The following is a 27177-nucleotide window of genomic DNA, read 5'->3' on the forward strand; positions in this document are numbered from 1 at the left end:
GGCCATTGGGTAGCATTTATATGAACACTGCTTTTTAAAATAAATGCTTCTTTTGTTTTCTTCAGGCTTGCGGATTGGTTAAAAACCTAGCTCTGATGACTCACATTACTACTGATATGGAAGATGGCCCTATTATTAAATTAGCTGGTAACCTGGGAGTAGAAGACGTAAATCTTCTCTGCGGGGAAGAACTTTCATATCCCAATGTCTTTCTTGTTTTCCTTAACGGTATGGCAACCTCCTCAAAATTGTCTGATTTTTTAAACTAGAAAAACAGATGGAGAATGAAAAGTTAGCAGCTACTTCTGTTTATCACCCTCTTTATCTGAACTCCATACAGTGGTGCTTTGTAGGATGAGAGTTTTATAGGGAGGCCTTGAGTTGATAACACAAGCACACCAAAGAGAGTTATTCCCCCTCATAATGCAGTGCGCACATTTGGGAGGGGCTGTGGCTCAGTGGTAGAGCCTCTGCTTGGCATGCAGAAGGTACCAGGTTCAATCCCCGGCATCTCCAGTTAAAGGGTCTAGGCAAGTAGGTGATGTGAAAGACCTCTGCCTGAGACCCTGGAGAGCCGCTGCCAGTCTGAGTAGACAATACTGACTTTGATAGACCAAAGGTCTGATTCAGTATAAGGCAGCTTCATGTGTTCATGTCACATTGTCATGGTATTATCTGGATTTGTACTCCCCTAGATCGGGTTTGTGGTTGGGCACCTTTATTGTATTACTGCAGAACATGGAAGCAGCTGTTGTTCGTTATTTTATTTATTTAGGAACTTTGTGTGCCCCCTCTCCGGACTCCTGCTCAAGATAGATTGCGTGGAAAAAACCCACCATAAATGTTTTATAAATTATCAATATAAAAACAAAACAAGCCATTAAAAACACCGTAAACCAGTTTCCCCCTCTTCTTTCATACAGCAAGACTCTTAACAGCCATTAGGCAGTGCCAGTAATATGGGTCCTTAATGCTAAATTGGCATCCTGTCAGGAGGGGTGGGTCATTTTCATACGAAGGACCCTTGCAGGCCTTTATACATTACAACTAAACCATGGAAGAAAGTAGCTCTCAGGTTGTTCGAAAGGTTTCCAGTGTTAATTTTACAGAGCTTCTCTCTAAGCCATTGCTAAGAGATTAGGAGCTGACCACAACATTGCATGTTCTTGTTCTGCAGCCCTGTCCCTTCTCTGCACAGTTGTTGCATGGTGGTTAATCAGGGTCTCTGCTCAGCACGGGTTCTTAAAACAGAGTTGGGCATCCTGGTTAAGTGCAGAATGTGTTTAGCCCCCTTAACCGCTCTTAATATCAGGGCCAAGATATCTGTGAACCACAGTAAAGGGGATGATTAAAATTCCCTGCAGGGACAGAAGGCAGAATTCTGTGAGCATGGCTGTGCTGTCAACGCCTGACCTCTTAACCGTGATCAAGGATCTGACCTGGTTATGTGTATACCAGCTCTCAGTGAGGAAGCAGTATCTGATGTGTGTGTGTATGGGGGCTACAAAATAGAAATGCAGCCCTAATCTGCTTCTGCTGCCTGGCCCAAAAGGTCAATGTACTTCCAATAATTCCTAGAATAGTTCTTATTTAGTAGTGTGGGAGGGAAGGGCGGGGAGGTATTTATAGTTGCATGTCGATAATATATTTAAAATGAGGGACAGCTTTATAAAATTCTGACAAAGATTGGTGAATTATGTGGAGTACGAAGGCAGACATTGGTGCTGAGACAGTAAATAATTTTAAACTTGGGTAGTTCGGAATACATCGGAGTAATAGCAAAGGAAAGCTGCAGGATCGCTGACTGTTGCTTTTATTTAAAAATTAAAGTTGTTTTTCCAGTTCGAGCTGCTTGATATCCTCACATTCACAGTTCTAAGCACTATGATTAGAGAAGGGGAGGCTGAATTACCTAAGGTTTTCTGTGTTTGTACCATATTTTTGGAATTCACTCTCCCAAAGAAATTGTCCAGGATACATCATTGCTAATTTTTAAAACACAGGCTAGACTTCATTTTTTTTCTACCAGTGTTTTCAAGGCTCATAGAACTATTTTTAATGTCACTGTTCATGTGGGTGAACTGTTTCAGATGTTAGTTTAATGTTGCTTGTAAAATCATTTGTGTATCCTTTTTGGCCAGAAAGTTGGCTTTGAAATTGTAGTATAGAGAGCCTTCTTTGTTGTGGTCTTCAGTTGAGTTTGATATTTTGAAGACCTCAAAGTAGTTCAGTACTGGTAGAGGCATTTAAGTGCCATTCTTGATAAGATCAATGATTGGAACCCAGTCCCTTGCTTGCGAGTCAGAAACAACCCTAAGCTCTTCAAAAAAAAGAAAAAAAAATCAAGTGATAATATTAGAAACTCAAACCCTTTGCAAAAGGCCCATTGAGTTGCAGATTTTAATTTCTAAGACATTCTATGGCCTCTCTATTAAGTGGTAGATTTTGAAGTTGTAGGGAAGAGTGGAACGGGAGCCAGCATATCATAGCAGGCTTAACAGAAAACGAGCCTGCTTACAACCACAGAGAGCCGCTATAGGGCCCCATCCATCTGAAAGCTGATAAAGTTGTGCAAAAGAAGAGAGAGACAGGAATGTATGAAACAGTTGTTTTCTTGGACAGGCAACATCCTTGGTGTCATTCAGGATCACCAGAAACTGGTCAACACATTTCGGCTGATGCGTAGAGCAGGCTACATCAATGAATTTGTTTCAATCTCCACAAATCTGGCAGACAGATGTGTCTACATCTCTTCTGATGGAGGCAGGTTGTGCAGGTAAGCGTCCTACAGTAACAACCCTCCTGGGAAATCCCACCAGCACCTTCCTTCCCCAAATGCACCATTTTGTTCATCCACAAGAGCAGGTTACTCTCACACCCTCACTAAATGGTGACTACCAAAAAGATATCCTGTGGCCAGAAAAAAGGTATGACTTGTAAACCCGTTATGATGGACATCAGTGTAATTGGCAGAGGTTAAAACTTGCTGGAAAGAGGGAAGGCAGCATGGTATAACCAAATCTCGGAAGCTAAGCAGAGTTAGTACTTGGAAAGGGAGACCACCAAGGAAGGCTCTGCAGAGGAAAGCAATGGCAAACCACCTCTGCTTCTCACTTGCCTTGAAAACCCCTTGCTGGGGTCGCCATAAGTCAGCTGCAAGTTGACGGCACTTTACACACACACACATTTTGCTGGTCATCCAGTTTGCCAGTTCCTCTGTGGTTGTTCTTCTCTCTGCCTGCACTTCCCCTTAATCCTTTTGCGGTTGTTCAGATTTCCACTTCACTGTTTGAAAGTGCTAATTAGCCTTTAAAACTATTAGCTTGGACTCTTGGAGTGGAATGCCCAAGTATGTTGCAGTTATTTACTGCACACTGCAACAGCATCTTGTACAAATAGCAACAGTCCTTGACGTTTTGATAGTGCATGCCATTCTTTGTGTCCGTGTTTCTGTGTGGTGATGTAAACTTTCTTGAGTTCTGATCATTGTGTGGAGTTTAGAAATTTAGCACTCTTGAGACAACAGTTTTTACCTTTTGCTCCAGCATGAATTTCTAGGGTTGAGCTTAACTCGGGTGTTCAGATTTTGTATGCTGCTGACTACGGTAGTGTACAAAACCTCAGCCTTTTTTTTTGTTTTCCATTGGTACAGTGATGTGTAAACAAGCTCACTATAAATCGGTTAATGCTATTTCTTTCCCTTAATCTAGACCCTACATTATTGTAAAGAAGCAAAAACCTGCTGTTACAGACAAGCATATGGAAGAACTTGCACAGGGTTACAGGTAAGTAACCTAGCAGAATTCATGATGCTGGCTTATTTCTCTAGCCATGTAGAAAGTAGGATAAAGTAGGAGTCGTGCAGTAATCAAAAACTCCACATGAAGTCTGCTGGATGACCTTGGGCTAATCACAGTTCTCTCCAAACTCTCTCAGCCGCACCTACCTCACAAGGTGTCTATTGTGGGGAGAGGAAGGAAAGGCAATTGTAAGCTGGTTTGAGACTCCTTAAAGGTAGAGAAAATCGGGTTATAAAAACCAACTCTTCTTCTTCTGAGTCTAAGGGCCGCCATTTTGCAGATTAAATAGCGTCATATGCACATTGGTCATGAGTATTACGTATTTGCAGCATATATTGGGTACATGAGATGGGTTGCAGCCAGTCCCAGCTCTCTATCATATGTACCTGTACCGATGCATTGGGCTGAAAATGCACATTACATTTCTTTTTGGAAACTCTTCTTTTTATTTATTTATTTTGCAACGCTTCTAAAAATGTCACGTGTGGGGTATTCCCAAGTGACCAGAAGCTCATTCTGCTCCACATATTGCATGTTGGAATTACAGCACGGTGACCAAATGACTTTTACAGCATGGTGACCTTTAACAGCCACATACGAGAGAGAGAATTTCAAGAGGAGAGGCTTGTCCTACTGGGCAGGAACAAGCCCACGCCTGCTGAAATTCCCTTTTCTGCGCAACGTTAACAAGGTGCAAGAGCCTGTCCTCTCACCTCTGGTGCCCCCATATCACGCTACGCTGCCTTGCTGGTGGTTTATATTTCTAGCCTTCCCCAGACCCTCCTGGCCATCCTGCCTTGTGAACTGATGACATTTCTGGAAGGATCTGGGGATACCCTTTCTTGAGAACTGTGACACTCTGGTCTTAAATTCTGAGGCCTCGGAGCAGCCCTTAAATTGGGCTGCAGCTCCAGATTTCATTTGCTTGCCCATGCAATCGTCTAGCCTTGCCACTGTCAGTGAAGGAAAAGGAATTCAAAGGAAACTGGGTTGGATCCAGTGGTCCCGTTTAGCTGAGCAGAGGAAGGAAAGGAGCCGTTGGGCCCACCCTCCTATGAAGGACAGATCAATATCCTTTTCTCACAGCTTATTAATTCAGGTCTTTGCTTTTCAGAAGAATTAGTTCCCACACCTCCTTGTGCAGCTTTAATTTCAACAGCCGTCACTTGCCATCATTTTTTTAAACATAATTTCAGCTTCTTTGGATCAGTACGGCCAATGTGGTGTAATACTTAGCACATTGGGTCTAGGATCTGAAAGAACTGGGTTTGAAACCCCACTCTGCTGCGGAAGCTGTCTGGGTGACCTTGGGACAGTTGCTCTCTTTCTCAGCCTGACCTTCCTCACAGGGTTGTTGTTGTGAGCTACAGGAGAGGGAGAGTGATGCAAGCTGAGTTAGGTCCCCATTAGTGAGAAAAGCAGGACATAAATAAATAAATGATTTTGAAGTGTTCGTGTTCTTTTTTTGTAGGAACTTTGAAGACTTTTTACATGAGAGTCTGGTTGAATATTTGGATGTGAACGAGGAAAATGATTGCAACATTGCACTGTATGAACATACAATCACTAAGTAAGTGTTCTGTGTTGAGTATGAAGTTTGTCTGACAATGTTAGAAGTAGCTTGCGAGTGTGGAGAAAAATAAGAAATTACGTATACATACATATCTTCAGGTGTATCTTCAGAACAATAATAACATGTTTATTAAAGATGTTCTTCAAAGACACCATGGGAAGGAGCTGTGGCTCAGTGGTAGAGCATCTGCTTGGCACACAAAAGATCCCAAGTTCAGTCCCCACCATCTCCGTTAAGTAATAGGTGCTGTGAAAGACCTCTACTTGAGACCCAATGCCAACCAGAGTAGACGTTACTGACCTTGATGGGCCAATGGTTTGGTTCCCGTATAAGGCTGCCTCATCTGCCCATATGATCATATGCTTCCATTGATGTAGCTGATGGAAGTGTGTAGTTCCATGTTTGCGTAAGCACACTGACGGAGCTCCAGAGCCAATGTACTTCCCCATTCACTTCAATGAAGTAATGAGTACATCCTTTTGCCTTTGTGTAGCTGCCCCTGCCACTGGAATAAATGAGAAGGCCCTTGTGGGCTTGGGGAAAACGTTGTACATGCTGATGGTCCCAGCCTGTAAGGCTCACTTGATCAAAGCAGATAACAGAGATGAGCTTTCTGTGTAATTTATAATGCACATTTTTTGAGCTGTCTCTTCTTCACTCTTCACCAGCGTGACTTCCATGACCCTGCCTTATAATAAACGAAAATAAGTGTTAAAGATAAACCTATGCTGATACTATATACTTGTTACAAAAAACACAGCACGATTCTATATACTTGTTACAAAAAAAAACAGCACGATGGCTCTAAGGATACTAAACATGCAAAATATAATCTTAACAAAACCCTTTTACAATTGTGGAGCTATTCTGTTGAATTTGTGACAATCTTTTTTTTTCTTTGAAGAGCGACAACACATTTGGAGATTGAACCTTTCACCCTTCTTGGTGTCTGTGCTGGCCTTATTCCATACCCTCACCATAACCAGTCCCCAAGAAACACTTACCAGTGTGCTATGGGGAAGCAAGCCATGGGTAAGATGTTACATGCTTTAGATCTGGGTGGTGTCATGTCGTATGCAGCCAGTGTGATTACTAGATTGGTTTAAGCCATGTCTCATAAATAATTAGCTTATTTTTCATACTGAAGTACAAAGTTCCGTTTGGATTGCATATTCAGCTTTAAAAAATGATCAGATGTGAAAAAATGAAACCCACTTTCTCTTGTATGTTAGTTACTGTGCTTGATTTCTTCTCAGAATCTTTAGAGACCTAGTAGCAGATTTTTATGTCATCTCATGCTATAGAGGTCCAGGGATAGAGAGAGGGAGACTGTTTGTGCAACGGGCTGACAGAGAACATGAAGAAGAGATTTCCTGTGGATAGCTAATGTGCTCCTTTTTTTCAGTATTAATTATCCGTTCTGTGACGACAAGATCTAGGAGGCTAGGAGGTTTTGGAAAGGAAATCTAGTTATTATATCGCTTTCTTGAAATACTGGAACTGATTAGTGGACTCTTAATGGAGTAGCAAATAGTATTATAGCTAATGCTAAGGACACTTATTAGGAAGCAAGTAAAATTGAATTCAGTGGGTTTTAGTCATGAGCAATCGTGCGTAATACACTGTTTCAAGAGAGAGATTAACAGCAGCAATTTCTAATTATCTATATATCAATAGCGAAGTCGGCCAAATCTGAAGATACTTAAATCCTCTGATTGGAGCTGTAAATGGGCAAGACAGATCATTCTACAAACTAGAAAAAGGCTGTAGGTTTGCAGAAAAATCTGAAATCTTAAAAAAAAATAAACTGGGGGTTTTCCATGGCGAAATTTCTGTGTTCTACAATGAAAATACGAGCTGAAATAATATGCAGTGCATAATTTACTCAGGTTCTCACCTTTTAACTGTAGGTATCTTAAAGACAAGTGATGTATGACAGGTTTTAGGTAGTTAATTAATTTTATATTAGTGTTTTTATCTGTTTTACTCTGCTTCTCTTTTTACCTGTTTTACTCTGCTTCTGAATGGCCTGTGGGCCGCAATAAACACTGGCAGACTGACTGTCTGCATTGGAGGGGTTAAAAGCATGCAAAATGATAAACAGAGCTCCAGTAGCTTTAAGCAACAGTTTCCCTCAGTGGCTGTTGCTAGGCAACCACAGATTCCAGGTTTTGTTCTGTCACTAAAAGGCAAGGGGAGGGGGTGCAGGGCCTTTTCTGGGCCTATTTTTAGCCTTTGATGGAGGATTCATTGGAACCAGGCCTTGCTAGGGTTGCCACCTCCAGGTTGGGAAATTCCTAGAGATTTTGTGGTGGAGTCTAAAAAGGCCAGGGTTTGGGGAGTGGAGAGGCCTCAGCTGGATAAAATGCCATAGAGTTCATCCTCCAGAGCAGGCATATTTTTTTCAAGGGGGACAGATCTCTGTTGTCTGGAGATCAGTTGTAATTCTGGGAGGTCACACCTGGGGTTTGGAAACCCTAGGCCTTGCAGCAGCCTCTGGGTGACTTGATACCCTTGCATGACTCAACTTGGCCTGGGTAGTTGCTACTGTTCAGCAGCAGCCACCCTATGAAAGCCAGTGTGATGTAGCGGTTAGAGCTTCAGAGTAGGATTTGGGAGACCCAGGTTCGAATCCCCATCTTGCTGTGGAAGCTCCCTGGGTCCCTACCATGCAACTAGGCCTGGCCCAATGGCCGGCACCACAGAACTGGGCCACAGTTTTCCTAGATAGAGGCTGCTAGGGAGAGGGGGAGAAGAAAAGTTTAAGACAGAGGGGCAGATAAAGGTATGTTGGCTGTTGGGTGGGAAGGAAATAGGTTACCTACTCCAGGTTAGGAAACACCTGGAGATTTGGTTGGGTGGAGCCTTAGGAGGGGAGGGTTTGAGGAGGGGAGGGACCTCAAAGGGATCTAATGCCATACTGTCCATCTTCCAAAGCAGGCATTTCCTCCATGGGAACTCCAGGTGTGGACTGGAGATCTTACAGAACTACAACTGATCAGCGATCAGTTCCCCTGGAGAAAATGGCTACTTTGGAGGATGGATTCAATGGCATTATAGCCTGCTGAGGTTGCTTCCCTCCCCAAACCTTGCCTTCCAAGACTCCACCCCCAAATCTCTAGGAATTTCCCAGGAAGAGAAGGAAGCAAGAATTAGGAGAGTCTATGGGGGCTTTCAGGAAAGGGAAAAAAGGAAATAGTGGGGAGGGGGGGAAATGAGGTCCCTCCCTCAAGTCCTTGCGGGTTCCCACTTGTGCTATGCTAAATGGCATTTAAGAATCCTATCCCAGCTTAATACATTCTTTTTCTTGTTTGGCAAGACGATCATTGTTACATATTATTATCAAAGGTAAATTAGTGTCCTAAGTTTACAGCAAAATCAAAGTTTCAGTGGAAGAATACAACCGGTCATGGTGCTATATCCCTCGTGCACTTTGTAAATCAACATAGGAATAAACTTGAACACTCTGTGAAATAAATTTGTCCAGGGATTTTTCTTCTTCTTAACATGGGCCTAGGAGTCCTCCGTGTGCAAATGCTCACTGTTCTGACCTTGCACCTATGGAACTTCTGCTTATATTGAAAAACTAATAGGACAGTTCATTGTATATGCTGCACGTTTACTAACTTCTAGATCAGTTGCTTGTGCAATTTGAGCAGGTTACTTTAAAATAAAAATATACCCTGCTCTTCGGGATGCTAATCTAGCAACTTTTGAGATATATAAAAGGGCATTTTACTGGGTTTACAGTCAGTTAAAAAGAATTGCGGTCAGTTCTCTCTCCTGCCTCCAGTGGTTATTTCAGTTTTAAATATAAGGCAGTATGCAGAATTCATCAGCACTTTCTTCTGTGTGGTTTTAGTTGCACACACAGATTGGGATTCTGCCTATTGCCATTTATTTTCAATGAGACTTAAGAAAAACTGTCAGTGAATTAAGTTCAAAATATTTTCTGTAATGAAAGGCAGTGGCATTGCTAGAAATCAGATGTCCATTTATTTTAAGTCATTTGTGATCTTTTCCCCCGGGATAGGGGCCCATGAAAGAATGCCCCTTTCCTGTGGCTGCATCCTTCTAAAAATACTAATTCGAAAGAGTACACCTTTCTCTGTCCATTGTTGTATTTAATATTTCCAGGAGACTCTATTTTAGGACTATTAGCTTCTGAAGGTTTGGTTAGTTACCACACACAGTTAAGCAGGATCAGTGTGTACAGAAAGCCAATTCAGTATCTGTAGAGTTCTTTTGTAGTTTTCTGTGTGAAGGGCTTTTTTTCTCGTTTTGTTTTCAGTGTCATTTGCAATTCATTGTCTGTGTTTTCTGAGGTTGGTGTATTCAGCTGCTTTGACCCTGGGTCTTGCACATTTAGCTCCTTGGATACAATCCTCTGACGTTACTGCTGACGCTGGGAACACAAAAGCTGCTGAATATCTTTAAGTAATAATAAAAAAGGGCTTTGTTTCTGTGTGCTATTACAAAGCACCTCGTTCTGAAGAATGAGCAGGGGAAGCAGAAGTACACTTTAGAAGCTGGCATATTACATTGTCATCTTTTGCTTTATACACATGGGGGTTTCTATTTTTGTGCTGATTTTTTTTTAAATCAAAGACCACAGATCTATTCTTCAACCAGAGACTCTGTGATCTTACTCGTAGGAAAGATCTCTCATATCCTCATGGATTTGGTGCGGATAAGGAAGTATTCCTGAGGTTCTCAATCTTAAAAAGTAGTGCGAGTCTTATGAATTGGCTTCTTTGAATCTGTCTGCATGATGACTCATTTAATCAAATATAACTACTGTAGCTTTGTCCTTTTTTGGGGGGAGCTCAGCCCTCCCTGTAGTCTGCTTTGCCCGCCCCCTGCTGTCGCTAACTGTCTTCACATTGTCCTCCGGGAGATCCATGTTCAAGTCCATTTAGTCACTTCCCGGGCTGTCAAGAGTTTGGGATTATTGAGATAGCGTTTTAGCTCCCTACTGAGAAGAAAAGGCCTGTTGCTTAACATTGCCCCATTCCAGTCATTTGAATACCTGCACTGCCTTAGTAATGTCAGCCTTGAATTTAGCAAGCTGGGGGAGAAAATGGTTGTATGCCTTCAAATAAGCCGGTGCATCCAGTGAATTAAAATGCCGAAACTCACTTTTTGGAATGCGACTAGTGGGATTCTGGAAATTTCTGAAAGATTATTTCAGGTGTTCCTTGAGTAATTTCATCCCCTTTTGAATACTGTTAGGATTCTTGAAGAGCAAGACATATTGTTTTGTTCTGTTGGATGTGTTGTAAAAATATATCTAATGCTTTCTCTCTCATTGAGGGACTTAAGGCGGCTACTGATACAGGTAGCTCAGAGTACAGTTTAAGTGGGCCTGCCAAATGATTCCCCTCATCAAGACACTGACAAGGCTGTGACCTGCTTGGCTTAAAAAATGTAATATCATGTGCCCTTGGGCCCAGCAGTTATATTTCTTTAAACTTCAAAGCGTATGACTGGCATCCAGAGCATTGTGTGTTGTTGCCTCTGTACCTTCTGGGTGTTCAGCACAGCTTTGGAGGTTTCCTCACAGCCGCAAACCCCTTGCTGATGGACAGGCTGCTTCTAAACTCTTGAGATTCTTCGAGTTAATCCTTTCATACCATATAAGTTGCTGTATTAGAAACAGAACCGAGGAAAGCCCCCAGGGTACATATGAAGTGCTTGGATTTGCAGGAGTGTTGGTCTTTGCCACAGAACTGAAAGGAATTAAGAGGGAATATAAAGTTGACTATCCTGAGGAAAGGTATCCTAAAGGATGCTCTCCTTTCCTTTACTATGTCAAAAGCATGAGCTTACGTTTAGGTCATAATCCATTCATGCTTTATTTGATACTTCAGTATTGAGGTAGCGCTATGCAGGGTGAAAGAATTCTGAAAATTACAGGGAATTGTTTACTAGATTTAATTTTTTCTAGTTTTCCCTCATAGCTATAAAGCTAGGTGTGAAGGGAAGGGCACTCTGGCCCTTTATCAGCCAGAGGGCTCCAGGATGGCTTCATGACATCCATCAAAGCAAGAGTACTAGCAAGGGAAGATCAGCCTGGCCCAGCCAGGTATAGAGGCTCACTCTGGTCTGACTTTGTCAGACTAGTCTCCCTCCCTTGTGTGTGAAGTCTTATCTAGTTTGAAAACCTGAGGGCAGGGCCTGTATCTCTTGATTAGCGTGAGCCACGTTGGAAAACCACTGTCCAGAAAGGTGGAATGTAAATATAATAAATTAATTGAAATGCATTGACTCACCGAATTGATGCCTGCTTTGGGAGACGTGTGAAAAACTGCCAGTGTATCCAGTGTCAAAGGCTGCAAAATGTTTTTAACCTCTGAGCTTAAGAAAATATGGTCTACCATTTATAACATTATGCATTTTCATTATTTATTTAGTTCCTTCTTGGAATCCCGCCACTCCTCCAACAAGCTCAGGGTGTCATACATCATTCTCACCTCCTCTTGTTTTCTCCTCATAAGAACTCTGTGAAGCCGCTTAGGCAGTGACTGGCCCAAGGTCGCTGAGCAAATTTCTCGGGAGAGCAGGGATCAGAGCTTGGGTCTATCCTGATTCTAGTCTGATGCGCTAACCCATTTTTGATGCCAGTTCTGGCAATAAACAAAAAAAAATCTGTTTAGTTACTTTGCTGTGTTACATTGGGTTAGCCATTGCTAACTGTTGCTAACTGTTGGTGCAAAATAGTTGGTGCAACTATTTTGTGGAGTAAATGTTTCTAGAATTGGAATGAGTACTCAGTTCATTTGGGATGTGAACCATGATGTGTAATGATTTGCAACTAAAAATTTAATTTTATGAGTGGTGCTTTTTTTAAAAAGTAAAAGAAATCCTAGATTTTAAGAGTTTTCATTTGATTCATGAGGCTGAAACACTGAGGTAGTGGTCAACCAGTGATAGTTGTATTTTTAAAGATAGACAATAGTCTATTGTATTTCTTATCATGGAAAAACAAAGTATTGCTGCTTTTGATGGCTTTTAATAACAAATGTCTTGGCTGCATTTGCAAATAGCTCTAATATTAAACATCAAAGAAGCCATCTTGTTGATGACCTGCTTTGTTTTAAAATTACAGGTACCATTGGATATAATCAAAGGAACAGAATAGATACTCTTATGTATCTGTTGGCATATCCGCAAAGACCAATGGTCAAGACAAAAACCATAGAGCTGATAGAATTTGAGAAACTGCCTGCCGGACAGAATGCCACTGTTGCTGTGATGAGTTACAGTGGTTATGATATTGAGGATGCTCTTGTTTTAAATAAAGCTTCTTTAGACAGAGGTAAGGAGCAGCAGGTCGTATTTGTCAGTGGAAAAGCGACCGTATTTCTTGCATCGCAGCGTACTTTCTACCAATGATATTAGTGAAGAAAGTTTCAATTAATACCAGCGTTTCCTTAAATAGGAAAAAAATATTTTTTTGATAAAGTTAAAATTTGTGAAAGTTAATATATTAAAATGTTCAGTTGCTGTGAAAGTTGCCTCTTGGAGAGACTTCTGTGTTGCAACTGAAGTTGAAAAACGTAATTCAGCTAAAGTATTTTAACTCATTAATTTCAGCGAGAGGAGACCTCATGCATCTCCTACTAGAATTAATGGGACTTCAGAGTTTGATCGAATCATATCTTGTTTTTTATTGCTTTTCTATAATGCTGAAATTCAGAGGCATTTGAGCTCTTGATGGTGTCAGCAGAGAGAAGGCATATGTTATACATTGTTTGAATCTGATAATGGGGGGTAATAAAAACGAACAAAAAGTATAAAGCTGATTAGTTTGTTTTTTGAAAGTTAACGTTTATAGATTAGTGCTATGTGGACACGGTTGCAAAGCTGCACATTGTTTAAGAGTTTGCAAAGTCTGTGATTAACCAAGTATTATCCCAGTATTCATTTCAGTTGTGCTTATTTGAATGGTAGACTTTTAATTTTATGTTGTTTTTAAAATACCAGCTACTCTGTGAAATTGGTAATACTACAGTCTGCCTGAGTTTTAGTGTGACCAAAACCATTTCCCCCCCTTTCTCATAGCTTGTACTGATGCGGTTGAGCATACTTTCCCCATCCTTAACACCTCTCCAGTTTGTTGCCAGGCAGCAATACTAGTATTCCTAGACATGTATCTTTGGCATTAATGTCTGCACACTTAATTTATTCTTTTTTTCTAAAACAAAGGCAGACATGATTTAAAGCAGAATGTTTTCCTTCTGGTAGACTAGTAGCATTAGGAGGAAATCAAAGACTGTCCAGAATGACTTGGTGTAACTGAATGAAGGATGGAGATATACTTCACATAACTCACATCTATCTCTCAGTTTAAAATCTAAAGTTTATTAAAAGGCATTGTTCTGGACCTCCTCCCCCACTGTCTTTAGGAGTATGGGTGTGCGTCACCGAAATCTTTAGCCAGTGAATGGCTGTTGAAACCCCCCCAAAGTATCAACTTTTAACTCTGTTTTCCCTGAAAAGCAAAGAGTGGTCAGTATTCCAGTTACATAATTTCTAATTAAATTGTTTGGTTACTGGTCTCTGGTTAAAAATTTTAACCGTCTGAGAATCATTAAAGGAAAAGAAAAAAACACACCCTTTAATAGTGTCTTAATTTTGTTAAAGTGTGCCTGTTTTATCCTAAAGATTTTAACATTATGTTCAAAAAGGTAAATGTTAATGTAGGATGAAGGGTTTCATGTTTCTGCCATTATTGTTTAGTGCCTTTTCTATTTCTGTCAGTGTAATTCTCTGTGAGCCCAGTTTTTAATCTAAGGGAAATGCATGACCTCACTAAACTTATCATTTTAATTTTTTTAAATCTTGTAGGCAAGTAGCAAAAAAAAAAAAAAGTCCTGTGGCCCCTTAAAGCCAAATTTATTGTGGCATGACTTTTCCAGAGCAATCCTGACTAGGGCGGGCGGTTGTTAAGGGATGTCTGGGGACGATGCAGCTGCGCTGTCTCCTGAGAGGCTTCCCAGCCCGAAATAAAAAAGGAAAATGGCAGTTCGCACAAACCCTGTGAGAAACTCTTCCCTTGAGTTTCATGGGGCTATGCCAGCTATTTTGCGGGCACAAGTAGCCACCTGCAAAAAGGTGCGTTCCCAGACCGAAAGTGCTTTGAGAGCTGTCTAATGTCAGATGTGCCCCTGGGAATGTCCCAGGAAACCCCTATCAACGCTGGGTGAGGCCTTGTACCAAAAAAACACTGCTGGGGCGGCAGCGCCGGCACTTGAAGCTCGCACTGCTGTGTGGCTCCCCGGAGCCAGCATGAGTGCTCCTGTGCCGGCATCTGGGCCCACTTAGTTGGCGCAAGTGGCACTTACGTAGGCGTAGGGGGTCACACCAGCTCCTAAGCAGCTCCACTTCCCCTTCAGGATTGCTTGGTTCATCTGCCAAAACCCACTTTGTTTCCATGCACTTGATAATGTTGCATGTCCCTAAAATCCCTTTCTATCATAAAATGGATGCAGCCTGGTCAAATGCATGTAGGTGTATGTTGGATTGCAGCCTTCGAGTTTAGGGGGAAATAAATTATTCAGCAAAATCTGACGATAAAAATTGTTGGTATTGTAATTGTAATATTTGATTATACAGCTTTTTGGCTGTTCTTAGATAACCTTGTTAATAATGTCAGTTAACCTCTTTGCTTTCTCTGAGGTTTTGGAAGGTGTCTTGTGTACAAGAATGCTAAGTGTACTCTCAAGCGTTACACAAACCAGACATTCGACAAGGTGATGGGGCCCATGCTGGATGCAGCTACACACAAACCGATTTGGCGCCATGAAATTTTAGATGCTGATGGGATTTGCTCTCCGGGTGAGAAATATTTTTATGTCTTTTGAAAACCGTTGCTGTGAATTTTGGACTAAGTATGATGCAGAACATACAAAGTGGCATAACCCTTCCCCTGTGGTGGTTAATTTATTTATTTACTTGGAAACTTTATATTCCACTGCTCCAGAGATGTGCTTGAGGTGGCTTACAAGTAAAAAAAAAACATTAAAAATAAACCAGGATATAAAAACAGCATAAAACACACACCAAGCAGCCTAAAATGTTATTTATAAGGGTCCTAAGGCCAGAAGCAGATCATGGAACAGCTAAAAGAGATAAACTCCCTTAATGAACAACCTGGGTGAAAAGGAATGTTTCAGCCTCATGTGTAAAGTAAGGTAGGTGCCAGGCCAAGCCATGAGGGGTGGGGCATCATTCCCAAGGCAAGGTGCAACTCTGTTTCATCTCTGCAGGTAGGGTCATAACAGGGCTTCAGAGGGGAATCTTAACTAGCAGGCTGGAAATATGGGTGAAGGTGATCTTTCAGGTAAATAAAACTGATGAAATAAAGGCGAAAAAGTGGGTGGAATAAATTGATCTGGGAAGGAGCAGTGGAGAAAACTAGTAGTATCGTGCACGTTGCCTCTGGTAGCCTGTTCCACAAAACAGATAACCCGCTCTGAGCCTGGCTTGCTGGGAATGAGGGCAGGCTATAAATATAAGGAATAAATAAATAGAAAATGGTTGGGAAAGAACAATGGCAGTACAAGAAGCCTGCAAGCGGGACCAACTGTTCTCAGAGCTTCATTGAATGTACCACTTTGCTGTGACAGTGTTGCATGTTTAAGTGCATAGAGTTTTCTGTAGTTAAAGCAAGCCATCATATTTAATCATTTGTTCTGCAGAAAAAGAGATCTTGAAATAACCATATGATGTAATCATTTGAAGCCCAAATCCCATATGTGAATTTTCTGTTGTGGGCCTTCTTAACAGGCTTAGTGATGAATGACTTACTAAAGCAATCCACTTAAGTGATGGATGCTGTGGACTGTATTCCTGCTTATGGTCCGTCTTTTCACCAATTGAAGTCTTATTCTAAAATATCTCATAATACGTTTGTAAATTGGCCTAAAATATCACCCAGTTCGTTCTTTCCAACGTCATCCAAGTTCTGTTCTCATCTCTTCACAGGTGAAAAGGTAGAAAACAAGCAGGTGCTTGTGAATAAATCAATGCCGACGGTGACCCAGACCCCTCTGGAAGGCAGCAGCGTACCGCAGCAGCCACAGTATAAAGATGTGCCAGTCACGTATGTTATCTTTAAAAACTTGCAGAGGACAAAGCAGGGTGGGGAGGACATGCTTCGTTCTGGGAAAACAGTAGAAGTGAGCAACTTAGGAGTGGTGATCAGATAAAGACGTTTTTCAGGTAGTGGCTGATGGATAGGCCTTTGGCTGGCGCAGGGTAGAGTTAGCAGTGTTACAACACATTCCTGAGAGGAATGGCTGCGCCGGTTTCAGGAGGATGTTCCCCCCACACACACTGGGGCCGAAACCTTCCTTTTCGCCAAAAAACCCATGCAACCCTTCAGCCCTTCACAAAAATAAAAAATGGGTGTTCCCGGCCCAAAAGGGCTTTGGAACTGTGCCTAAAGGTGGCTCTTCCCCCAGCCTGGTGTCAAAACACCCCGGGAACGCCTTCCAGGATGCCTCCCGGGCCGCTGCTGCGGGCGTTTACACCAGTGGGAAGGCATCGGAAGGCCCATCGGTGTCCTGGGGTGGTGCTGCCATGGCAGAGCCCGGCGTCCGGGCCTTCCCACCGGTGTTCGGGCTGCTAACGCTGGTGTAAGTTGCCTGGATGCTGGCACGGGGGGTGGGGAATGCCGGCGCAGTGCCTTCATGGCCTCCTAAGGGCTTTAGTCCTTCAGGCTCAGGAATGCGTTGTTAGATTTGCAGAACAATATGAACAACATTTTATTTCTGGAAAATTTATGGGGAAACCTCTGAATACTTTTATAACAATAAAGTCCTTCAGATGCCATAGGGCTCTTTGGGTACAATCCATCTCTTATTGAAGTCAGTGAGAAATTCAGCCAGTGTCTCTTGGATATATTTTGAGACACTTTTTTATGTTCAAGTTCCTTGATGGTGCTGTTGCTTTTCTAAGAATTCATAAATCACATGCACAAAGGTGTTTGGAATTTTTTTTAAAACAAGGTCTGCCATTTCTGTTCTTAGGGTTTAATCCCCGTAGTTTTTGATACTGGCTTTATTATAATAACTTTTCTTTAAGAAATACATTACAGTGGCAGTCCTAAGCAGTATCACACCCTTCTAAGTCCATTGAAACTTGGGACAATATCCTTCTTTTTCAAACCATTATTAATGCTCAGAGAGGACTTGCCCTGTTTAGATTTCGCTGTATTTCTTTGAACGGAAATATTTTTGTCTCCTATTTATTAGTTACAAGGGTGCAACTGATTCATACATTGAGAAAGTCATGATATCTTCAAATGCAGAGGATGCATTCTTGATCAAAATATTGCTACGGCAAACTAGGCGTCCTGAAATTGGAGACAAATTTAGCAGTCGTCATGGGCAAAAAGGTGAGCCGTATTCAGTTATTCCTTAATGTAATTCAAATATTTTTTTCAGTTCTTAGAATAAGGTAAGATAGCAATATTTTATAGTAGATTTCTCCATGTATAATGTGACTGTGTGTGTATATGCTCTTTGGAGGAATAAATGAGATATTTATGGTGTGTGTGTGTGTATAAAGTGCCGTCAAGTTGCAGCTGACTCATGGCGACCCTGTACGGTTTTCAAGGCAAGAGACATTAAGACGGGGTTTGCCATTGCCTGCCTCTGTGTGGGCTGAGAGAGTTCTGAGAGAACTGTGACTGGCCCAAGGTCACCCAGCAGGCTTTATGTAGAGGAGTGGGGAATCGAATCCAGTTCTCCAGATTAGAGAACCCAGTTCTCCCCCTCTCACCGCTCTTAACCACTACACCACACTGGCTCATATTTATGGTACATAATATTTAAAGTATTTTTATTTTTTTAAAATGACTCTCAGTTCAGTCACCAGTATGCTAGAAGAACATATTTTACCCACAGCCCCTTCTGCTGATGCTGTGGAGGCCTAATTTTGAGCACCTACCAGTCTGAGGAAATCTCATGAAGTGGAGATAACAATAGTTAAACCTTGTATTCATGTCTGAAACAAATTGCCCTCTCTTTTTTCTCAACTCCCAAATTGTAAAGTTAAATCACTGAAAGCTTGTGGAAGTTGGTCAGTGCTTATATAACTTAGACATTGTGGCAAGAACCTTATTTCTATTAAACAGAGACCTGGGTAAATTTCTTGCCACATTAGAAGAAATCAGGCAATCAGTTTAAGCCTTAAGTAGGAAGTGTTTTAATAGTCACTTTGGATTATTTTTTATTAAATTTAAAGAATGAACTCAGCCAGTTTCTAACTTCTAGATGAGCATCTTGTCTTTAAGAAAACAGCAGTCTGTACAAATTGGCCTGGAAATGCTCCATTCAATGCTGCTGTTTATTCACATGTTCATGGAATTCAATTTGTGGTCCTACTCAGCACTGCCCTGTGATAGCCTTAAAGAGCAACTGACCTTTTATTTTGAAGAGAGAAAAACATAATTTTATGTACAGTCACTATAGCACTGCCCTGTGCTGGGGTCGAAAGCAAGCAGCCCTGGCAGGAGACTGGAGCCGTCTGACTATCCCATAAATTCAAAACATTGTAAGAAATGGCTCTTCTCCTTTGGAATACTCAGAATAGAACTTTCATTAAAATATGTCTTTTATTTATGTAAATGGGTTCTTGGTTTATTTCATAAGGTGACTATTGATAGACGAACAACCATCCTGTCTGATTATAGTCTTACTGTAGTGCCCCCCAATAAGTCATAAGGGTTGTAGTTATTTTATTTTATTTACATGACCCATAGTCCACCCTTTTCACTGGGACTCAAGTGGATTACATAGAATAAATCAGTGCAGTGGACAGAGTAGGACATCCAGAAGACAGTCCAGTAGGGTTTGACTTGTTGAGATCTGGAAATCAATCAGAGGTGAAGCACAGCATAAGTATTAACATGATATGTTACACAAAAGCAAAAATTACATAGTAGGAGCCTAATTACAACAATAGGTAGTCCAGCCTATACTATTTATGTAGTCTGCAGTCCCAAACCCTTTACCCCAAGCTTCTTTCTGAGCCATATTGTTACAGTGCAGCACTATTTCCTGTGCAAAAAGCCCTGAATAACAGACTTGCATAGCTTGTGGAAAGTCAGGAGGGTTGGGAGCCTTCCTGACTTCATCAGGCAGACCATTACATCAGGTGGGGGCCACAGCAGAGTAGGCACATGTACAGGCAGTTGTTGATTTTGCCCATTTGCAGTGTGGCACCCAAAGAAGGCCCTGTTCAGATGAGTGAAGCTGTCATGGCAGAGCATAAAGGTAGAGGTGATCCTGCAGATATGAGGGACCAAGGCCATGGAGCACTTTGTACGTGATAGCCAGTACCTTAAATTGGGCCTGGTAACTGATAAGCAGCCAGTGGAGTGACTGCAAAATGGAAGTGATATGCATACTCCATCTGGCTCCTAATAATAACCATGCTGCAGCAATCTGTACCCTGGAGTCTCCGGATTGTCTTTGTGGTGGGAAAGAGCACAGGATTCTTGTTAGAGACCCTGCTTTACAAAAAAAAAAAAAAAATTACAACGCCATGTTCATCATTGTGTATTCTGTGCAGTCCCACATGGGACTGTGCAGGCACAGGCCAGCTGCAGAAAGTAGACTTTTAAGCTTCTAGAAGATTCCGCCTCTTTGGAGTGCTCCCCCTCCCCTCCGCCTCAAGCCAGGCTCCTTTCCCTCCCAAATGGCCACGAGGTGATGCCGGGAGACCGCTCCTCCCTCAGTTCTCTCTCTGGAGAGAGAACGTACTTTCAGTTTCACCTTCAGCATTGGTTTCTTGCCTCACCTCACCCTAAAGCACAGATAAAGTCAACTACATTTGTCTCAACTGTGTTAAATCACTGCATTCTGTCAGGTGGTTACGTTACTCAGTGCTCTCTTTTGTAGCAGTTAAGTGCGGAATAAGAAATTGGCAGACTCAGTGGAAGAGAATCTAGACGAAGATATTCCATGAGGATTTGGGAAGCCCCATTGGGCAGGTGTTGTTGCCACACTATGCTTAAGGGCACCTGGAGAATGAGAAGGGAAGAAGTGTTAGCTGCCCTGGGCAGAAGCAACTGGCAGAGACGAATGGAAGTGGGGAGGGGGGCAAAAGCCTCAGGCGACGCCCCTTGTTGTCAGCATCTATTTGATGTTTTTACTTGCCGTTAGAATTGCATGCTTGACTGATCTTGCATACAGTATGACTCCCTGATTTATGAATTATAAAACCGTGGAATTGGTAGTCCTTCAACTGGGCTTCCCAACCCCCTGTGCCAGTTATATTCCCAGTAGATGCCAATCCAACCATTCTTCAAAACTTACAAGGCAGGAGAGTTACTACTGCATCGCTTGGCAGTAGAAATGTAACATTCCAGAAATTTCAAAGCCATGGGGGAAAGGCAGGGTCTGGGAGGGGGGGTCTCCTGTGGGGGATGGAAAACAGAAATTTGGGGGGAAATTATTATCAAGCCTAAACATATTTATGTAAAAAATTACTATTTAGGCATATTTATGAAATTTTAAAGTATAAATGCCTTAGTATTCTGCACGCAAAATTGCAAATTGACCTGGTGCTAGAAAGAGAGTGCTACAAATTGCTGCGCCTTAGCACATGTATTTTAAGTATTTGCCATCTGAGAGGTAGGGAAAAAATAAGCTGAAAATAGAAAGCACAAGCATGCCAGTATTTATTTATTATTCATGTATTTATTTAGAAAAAAGTTTAAGCTGCCTCTCCAGGAACCTGCCTGAGGAGGCTTACAGAATAAAAAGTAATAACAACAAAATAATAAAAGATATTAATTAAAATCCATTATTTTAAAACCCAGCCCAACAGAGACCATAAAAACAGACCACTGACAGCTTGAAATAACAGTTCCCAGGCTAAAATAATATTATAAAAATCAATCCCCTAATTAACAGCTTGAGTGAACAGCAACATTTTGGCCTGGCACCTAAAAGGAAGAAATATAGGCTACAGACTAGCGTCAAGGTGGCCCCCCTCCTCTTCCTTTTTCCTATCTGTCTTCCTAGTTTTATTAGTAGTCATGCCTATTCCTAACCTTGATCCCTCCCCTGTTAAGATTGTTTCATGTCTTTACTCGGCTGGCACCCGCACTGGAATGATTAAGGGCGCCAGGAGAAATTTCAAGATATTGAAGAATTTTAACTGGGATTGTGTGTTTTAAATTGTGTAACATGTTGTGAGCCACCCGGAGCCCAGCTTTGCCAGGGAGAGTGGGATATAAATCAAATAAATAAATAAAGTGAAGGGCATTCTATAAGCAAGGTGGCATTACTTGAAAAAGCCTTGTCTGTATTTTCCATCAGCTTCACCTCTGAAGGTGGGGGGCACAGAAAGCAGGGCTTATGAGGTAGATCTCAACTGGCAAACTGGACAATATGGGAGGAGGCGGCCCTTCATGTACCCTAGCTCCATGCCATTTAGGGCTTTAAGGGTGAGAACCATCACTTTGAATTGTGCTCAGAAATAAATGGGCAGCCGGTGAAGATCTCCCGGCCCCAGAATAGTAAGATCCCTGTATCCTGCCTTTGACAGTAGCTTGATGAGCTGAAGCTTTTGGACTGTTTTCAAAGGCAGCCCTATGTAAAGCTCATTTACAGTAATCTAGCCTGAATGTAATCAGAGCATGGATCACCAGATCGTGGTTTTCGAGTAGCGGCCATAGCTGGCATATCAACCAAAGCTGATAAAAGGCGCTATGTGCCACAGAGGAGATCTTGGACTCCAACTGTAAGACAGAACCTAGCAGTAACTCCCTGTTGCTTGGGGGGGGAGGGTGCAAGCCCCTCCAGGACAGGCTGACCTCAGTCCTTGAGCACCTTTGTCCTTGAACAATACTACCTCAGTCTTGTCTGGATTGAGCTTCAGTTAATGGGCCCTCATCCATCTAATTACCACCTCCAGGCACCTATATTAGGAAACAAAAGAACATATGTTATTTGGACAGGAATGGCTGGAAAAATTTGGGGGGGGGTCGTTGGGTTTTTACCCATGTTTTTTACCCCAAAAATGTTTCCTGCATGCATAGTTCCATCAGCCTTTCCTTACATGTTTAATTTTCCTGGACCCTCCACAATATCATATTTACTCAAAAGAAGGATGATCCTGAATTTAAGATGACTCCCCCCGCCCAAATGTTGTACTCAAAGATAAATTTAGTATTGCACATCACTGTAACTTGTATGCTAATTTAAGATGACCCTGCTTCTTGATGGCATACTTGGAAAAACTCTTGTCTTGTATTTGAGTAAATACTGTACTTGTATCTCTCTTCTAAAAATCTTCCGTTTGTCAGAGCCTTTCTCAAATTATGGTGTCCAGATGTGAATCGCAGCGCATCAGACACTTTACTTTTGCAGTCATCAGATCGGTAGAAGTCTTCCAAAATGCTAGAAATGAACCAGTTATACATGTTCATGTGCAACAGAACCAGTTCATGTGCAACAGAACAAAAATGCAGAAAATCTCCACTGGTGGAAAGGATTTCCATCAATGGAATGGGACTTCTTGGCTTCTCCCTTGCACTGAACTCCCTCAAATGCTGCTCCTGGGAGACAGGGGACCTCCAGGAACAGCATGAGGGGAGACTTTAGTTTGCTCAGGGAGCAATGGAAATGTCCCCATTCTATATCCTACCATTGTATTTATTCTTTATGGATTAATATGGATCCCATCAGAGTGAGTCCTTACCCCTAAATCATTTTTCATACTGTATTTAATGGAATATTGCAATTAATTAAAAGCTTACCAAGGTATGTCAGTGAAAATATCACTAAATCTTCCACTGCAGTGTGGATTCTTGGGGGGGGGGACGGAGGTGTATTCTAGGCCAAGCAACTTTTTCCTGGGATTTAATAGTTCACACATGGGCTCTGACCAAGGCTAAGTGTGTATGCTGGAATGTGCAATTTTCTACACCATGGGTCCCCAATGTGGTGCATGTGGGCACCATAGCACCTGCCAACACCTTTCCTGGCAGGGCCATGTGGGACTTTTGCCCAGCGGGGCTTCTGATTGGCCATTGGAGATCACAGTGGCTGCACAGATTTTTTAAAATGTCTCAGTAGCAGCTGTCTTGGCAGCACAAGGATCTTCACTGCATGACGGGAGGTAAAGCTCTGTTTATGCAAGAAAATACTAAGCATCCTGTTAAACGGAGCTTCGACATTTCAGATAGAGATATCAAGAGAATATTAGTGGCCATTTATATCAATGGCTTGACTTTCATCAAATAATTTTGAGTGAAGTCCTAAGCATCATAAGGATACCATTATCTTATTTTTTCCAGTGTGCCAGATGAAATCTATTGTTAGATTTAAGGAGGGGCAAGGAAAGCACAGGACTAAAGGAGTTCCAGCTTCCATATATACAAGATCATTATATTTCCAGATTTCCTCTTACTTCTGTACATGTCCCAGTGAAGGAGAAAAGTTAGATTCCTTTGATGTGAAAAAGCAATATATCAGTTCTCTGAAAGAACGTTTCTCAGTCTGTCATGTGAAAAAGGATTAACACCTCCAACAAAGGTCCTGCAGATCACACAACTAAGCAGCAGAGCTGAACAGTATTCCTGAAGTGGAAGAACTGTATTTAAGGAAGGGAGATTGAAATGGCAAACAGAAGCTGTTTTAATAGCTAAAGATCCAGCATAAAGGCTTAAACCTTTCTTGAAGCATCTGTATTACATTGTCTCAAAAGACAAGGAAATGACTTTGAATTCATAAACATTACCAGTTTAGTAAAACAAAGTTCTATAGGCTTTTAGGGCTGGGACAGAGCAATTGCAAAGCAGATAATTGATTTGTAGTATCCTTTGCCTGTTATAGTGGGCTTGTTAGGATGGTTGATAAAACCACAGCTCTCACAAACAGATATTGGGACAAATTTATGGTGGGTAAATATCTTTAGGCTTGTGCTCTGTTCTGCTAATAGTGGAGCTTTCCATCAGCAGATGGAACCTCTTCTGCCAATGGAAACCTCTACTCCTAGTTGAGTGAAATAATTAAATACACCCAAAGTATTTTTCACTTATTATGTTGAATATATCTGAGGATCCTGTGAGAGATCTATTATTTCATTTTATGCTTACCCTGCTATTCAGAAAGCAAATTCCCAAATCAGTTTACATAAAATAATTCAATGAATTCACAATAAAATGACAATGCCATTAAACATAGCACTTAGAAGGCAAACGTTAATAAACTGGTCTAAGTCAGTTAAAACTATAAGTCATGATGTAGACCATAACAGTACAATTGAAGCAGTCTTCACCCCTTCTGCAATAAGCTGTCCAAGTATGTGTGTGTGTGTTAAGTGCCGTCAAGTCACTTCCCACTCACGGCGACCCTATGAATCAGTGTCCTCCAAAATGTCCAATCTTTGATAGCCTTGATCAGATCTTGCAAATTGAGGGCTGTGGCTTTCTTTATTGAGTCAATCCATCTCTTGTTGGTTCTTCCTGTCCAAGTATACTTCCTTCAAAATGGAGTTCTTTGTAGAAGATGGCGTTGAGGAAGAATCCTTGCATACATTGGCCACCCACCACACTTCTGAATATAAACATGCTTATAATCTTATCATGCCATCTTTATGCCACTTATAAACTTCTTTTAGTCTCAAGCTGAAAATGACAATCTGTTGAATGCAACATAATTTGGAGTAGTAGAGAGGATTTTAAGATAATGAATTTGATGCCAAATAATGGAAGATGGAGGGCAGGTTGCTTTAACTGCACACAAAAAAGTATAAAAATGCAAATCTATTCTATTTCATTTTACATGTTGAATCTGTAGTCCACAGTATACCAAGGATTTGGGTCAGATTCTAACACCGAAACCGCATTTTAACAACTTACATTAAATTAAAATTAATACCAAAATTTCTCAACCTTTTTAGTTTATTTCCTTCTGCTTCTAGCAAGTCCAAGTCATAAGGTCGTATAAGACTAACTTTCTGAATTATTTTTTAAACTAAATTCTGCTTTACTTGCTATTCTAAGAGTCAAGTAAGCATTTTAACTCAAATAGCAAACAGGTAACCTTCTGACCCTTTTCAGTAAATCCTTCCCCCTCTGTCCCCTTCCCTCCCAAATTACGGTGCTTTAACTTTTTATGGCACGGAATAAAAATCTCCCAATTCTGTTTTCAAACAGTAGATATCCTAAACACATTTTTTTCCTGAAGCCATTGATTCATTCAGCAATGTGTATTTTGCAAAGTTCCTATGGTTATTGTTTTACAATGCTCCTGGAAGCAGCTATTGTAAGGGTTTCAGTTAATCAGCTCTTTGTGTGCTTCAGACTATGCAAATTTATCACTTCAGACCATTCAGCAGCTCATGGGAAACCAGTGTACATGCTGCATTGTCTTCTAGCACCTCCTCTCATTTAGAATGGTTTTAATAAGGAAGCTAATCAAGTTTACTTATGTATTATTTATCTGCTAATTTTAATTCTGTTCATTTTCACATCAGATGGGACATACATAGCAAGTGATATGACAGATCCACAAATGATTCAGCAGTGGAACAAAACTAGAACGAATTGGTGTTATTTTGCATGTTCTGGATAAAGAATGCTAATTAGATTATCATGTCATATTTATGTGCCGCCTCTCCAGAGTCCTGTTCAAGACAGCTTTTTAACATTTGCGATACTTTGAAAAACTATTCGTCTATAAACTACAGGCCCCAAATTATAATGTTTGTATTAATGGGTTTTTTTAAGGTAATGCGGGCCTCTTATTGTGAGTGTGGCATTATCTATCACTGAGAAGACCTAGTGCTGACTAACAGGTGAACTTTTAAAAGTACTTTTAAAAGCATTTCCACACAGTCTGAATCCACAGGCAAAACAGTATAGAACAGAGCACTAAAAGCACATTGATTCATAATGGTAGAAGAAATAAGGCAAGTAAGGAAGGTCATCAACTTCAGGATAAATCTTATGGTAAATGTGTTGACTGAGTCTTACAACAATAGGTCCCATTTCTAATCACTATGACAAAAGCACCAGTAGTGTTTTGCTGTTGCTTCTGACTGCTTAACTGTGCACGGTGTTGGTCTTCTTTGGAGTGTAAGTATAGTAGGATCACTTGTTCTATCAGAATCTTAAAAGAGTTTTGGCAATATGGAAAGTATCTTATGCGTGTGATAATTGGAAAATCAACACTTTGTCATGCGTAAAAGAAATCCTTGATTTTTGCATAAGAAGATATGCAAAACTTCTAGAGAGCGTAGTTTACCAGCATCAGAATATCTCCCAGGTCTGAAAATTGGAACCTCATATTTACATCCACAATCCCATTCAAAGGAGACTCTGAATTAACAGGCCCTTTCAACATTCTCCTTGCTGCATGCAAGCTGCTTATGCTGCCACTGATGGAATTGCCAGTTCCTTGGACCAGGAGCAATGAGAGTGGATCACATGGTTATTTAAATATTATCCCGGCTGCATAGGAGCCATCTGTAGAAATATAGCACCCATGACGCTAAGGTGATTTAAAGGATCCTGTGTCTATTTAGATCCAGGTCTAATCATATAAATCCACAACACTGCTAACCTCTATCACTATAAAATAAACCACACAACAAGGTGCATAAACATTTTATTCTATGTGTCAAAGAAAATATAAATAACACTTGTTTGTTCTGTTTGACTGATATTTTACCATTCCCTGTTTCGTTTATCTAACTGTACTACGGGGATACTCCTTCCCCATAATACAAAACCATAATAAAAACCTCAAAAAAAAATTATTGTAAAGCAAGACAGGT

The 27177-nt window shown here is 41.2% G+C and overlaps 1 protein-coding gene across 1 annotated transcript in view; it reads left to right on the forward strand.

Annotated features, from left to right (window-relative positions):
- POLR3B (RNA polymerase III subunit B) overlaps positions 1 to 27177 on the forward strand; it is an 83331-nt gene that overhangs the window by 40452 nt on the left and 15702 nt on the right. The window contains exons 15-23 of the mRNA XM_056846945.1: positions 66 to 228; positions 2623 to 2776; positions 3711 to 3785; positions 5272 to 5370; positions 6278 to 6405; positions 12482 to 12691; positions 15055 to 15213; positions 16363 to 16480; positions 17634 to 17776. Of these exons, the coding sequence (XP_056702923.1) occupies positions 66 to 228; positions 2623 to 2776; positions 3711 to 3785; positions 5272 to 5370; positions 6278 to 6405; positions 12482 to 12691; positions 15055 to 15213; positions 16363 to 16480; positions 17634 to 17776 (1249 nt within the window). The remainder of the gene's footprint in view (positions 1 to 65; positions 229 to 2622; positions 2777 to 3710; positions 3786 to 5271; positions 5371 to 6277; positions 6406 to 12481; positions 12692 to 15054; positions 15214 to 16362; positions 16481 to 17633; positions 17777 to 27177) is intronic.

Source organism: Euleptes europaea, chromosome 3, assembly GCF_029931775.1.
Source record: "Euleptes europaea isolate rEulEur1 chromosome 3, rEulEur1.hap1, whole genome shotgun sequence".
NCBI classification, from domain to species: Eukaryota; Metazoa; Chordata; class Lepidosauria; order Squamata; family Sphaerodactylidae; genus Euleptes; species Euleptes europaea.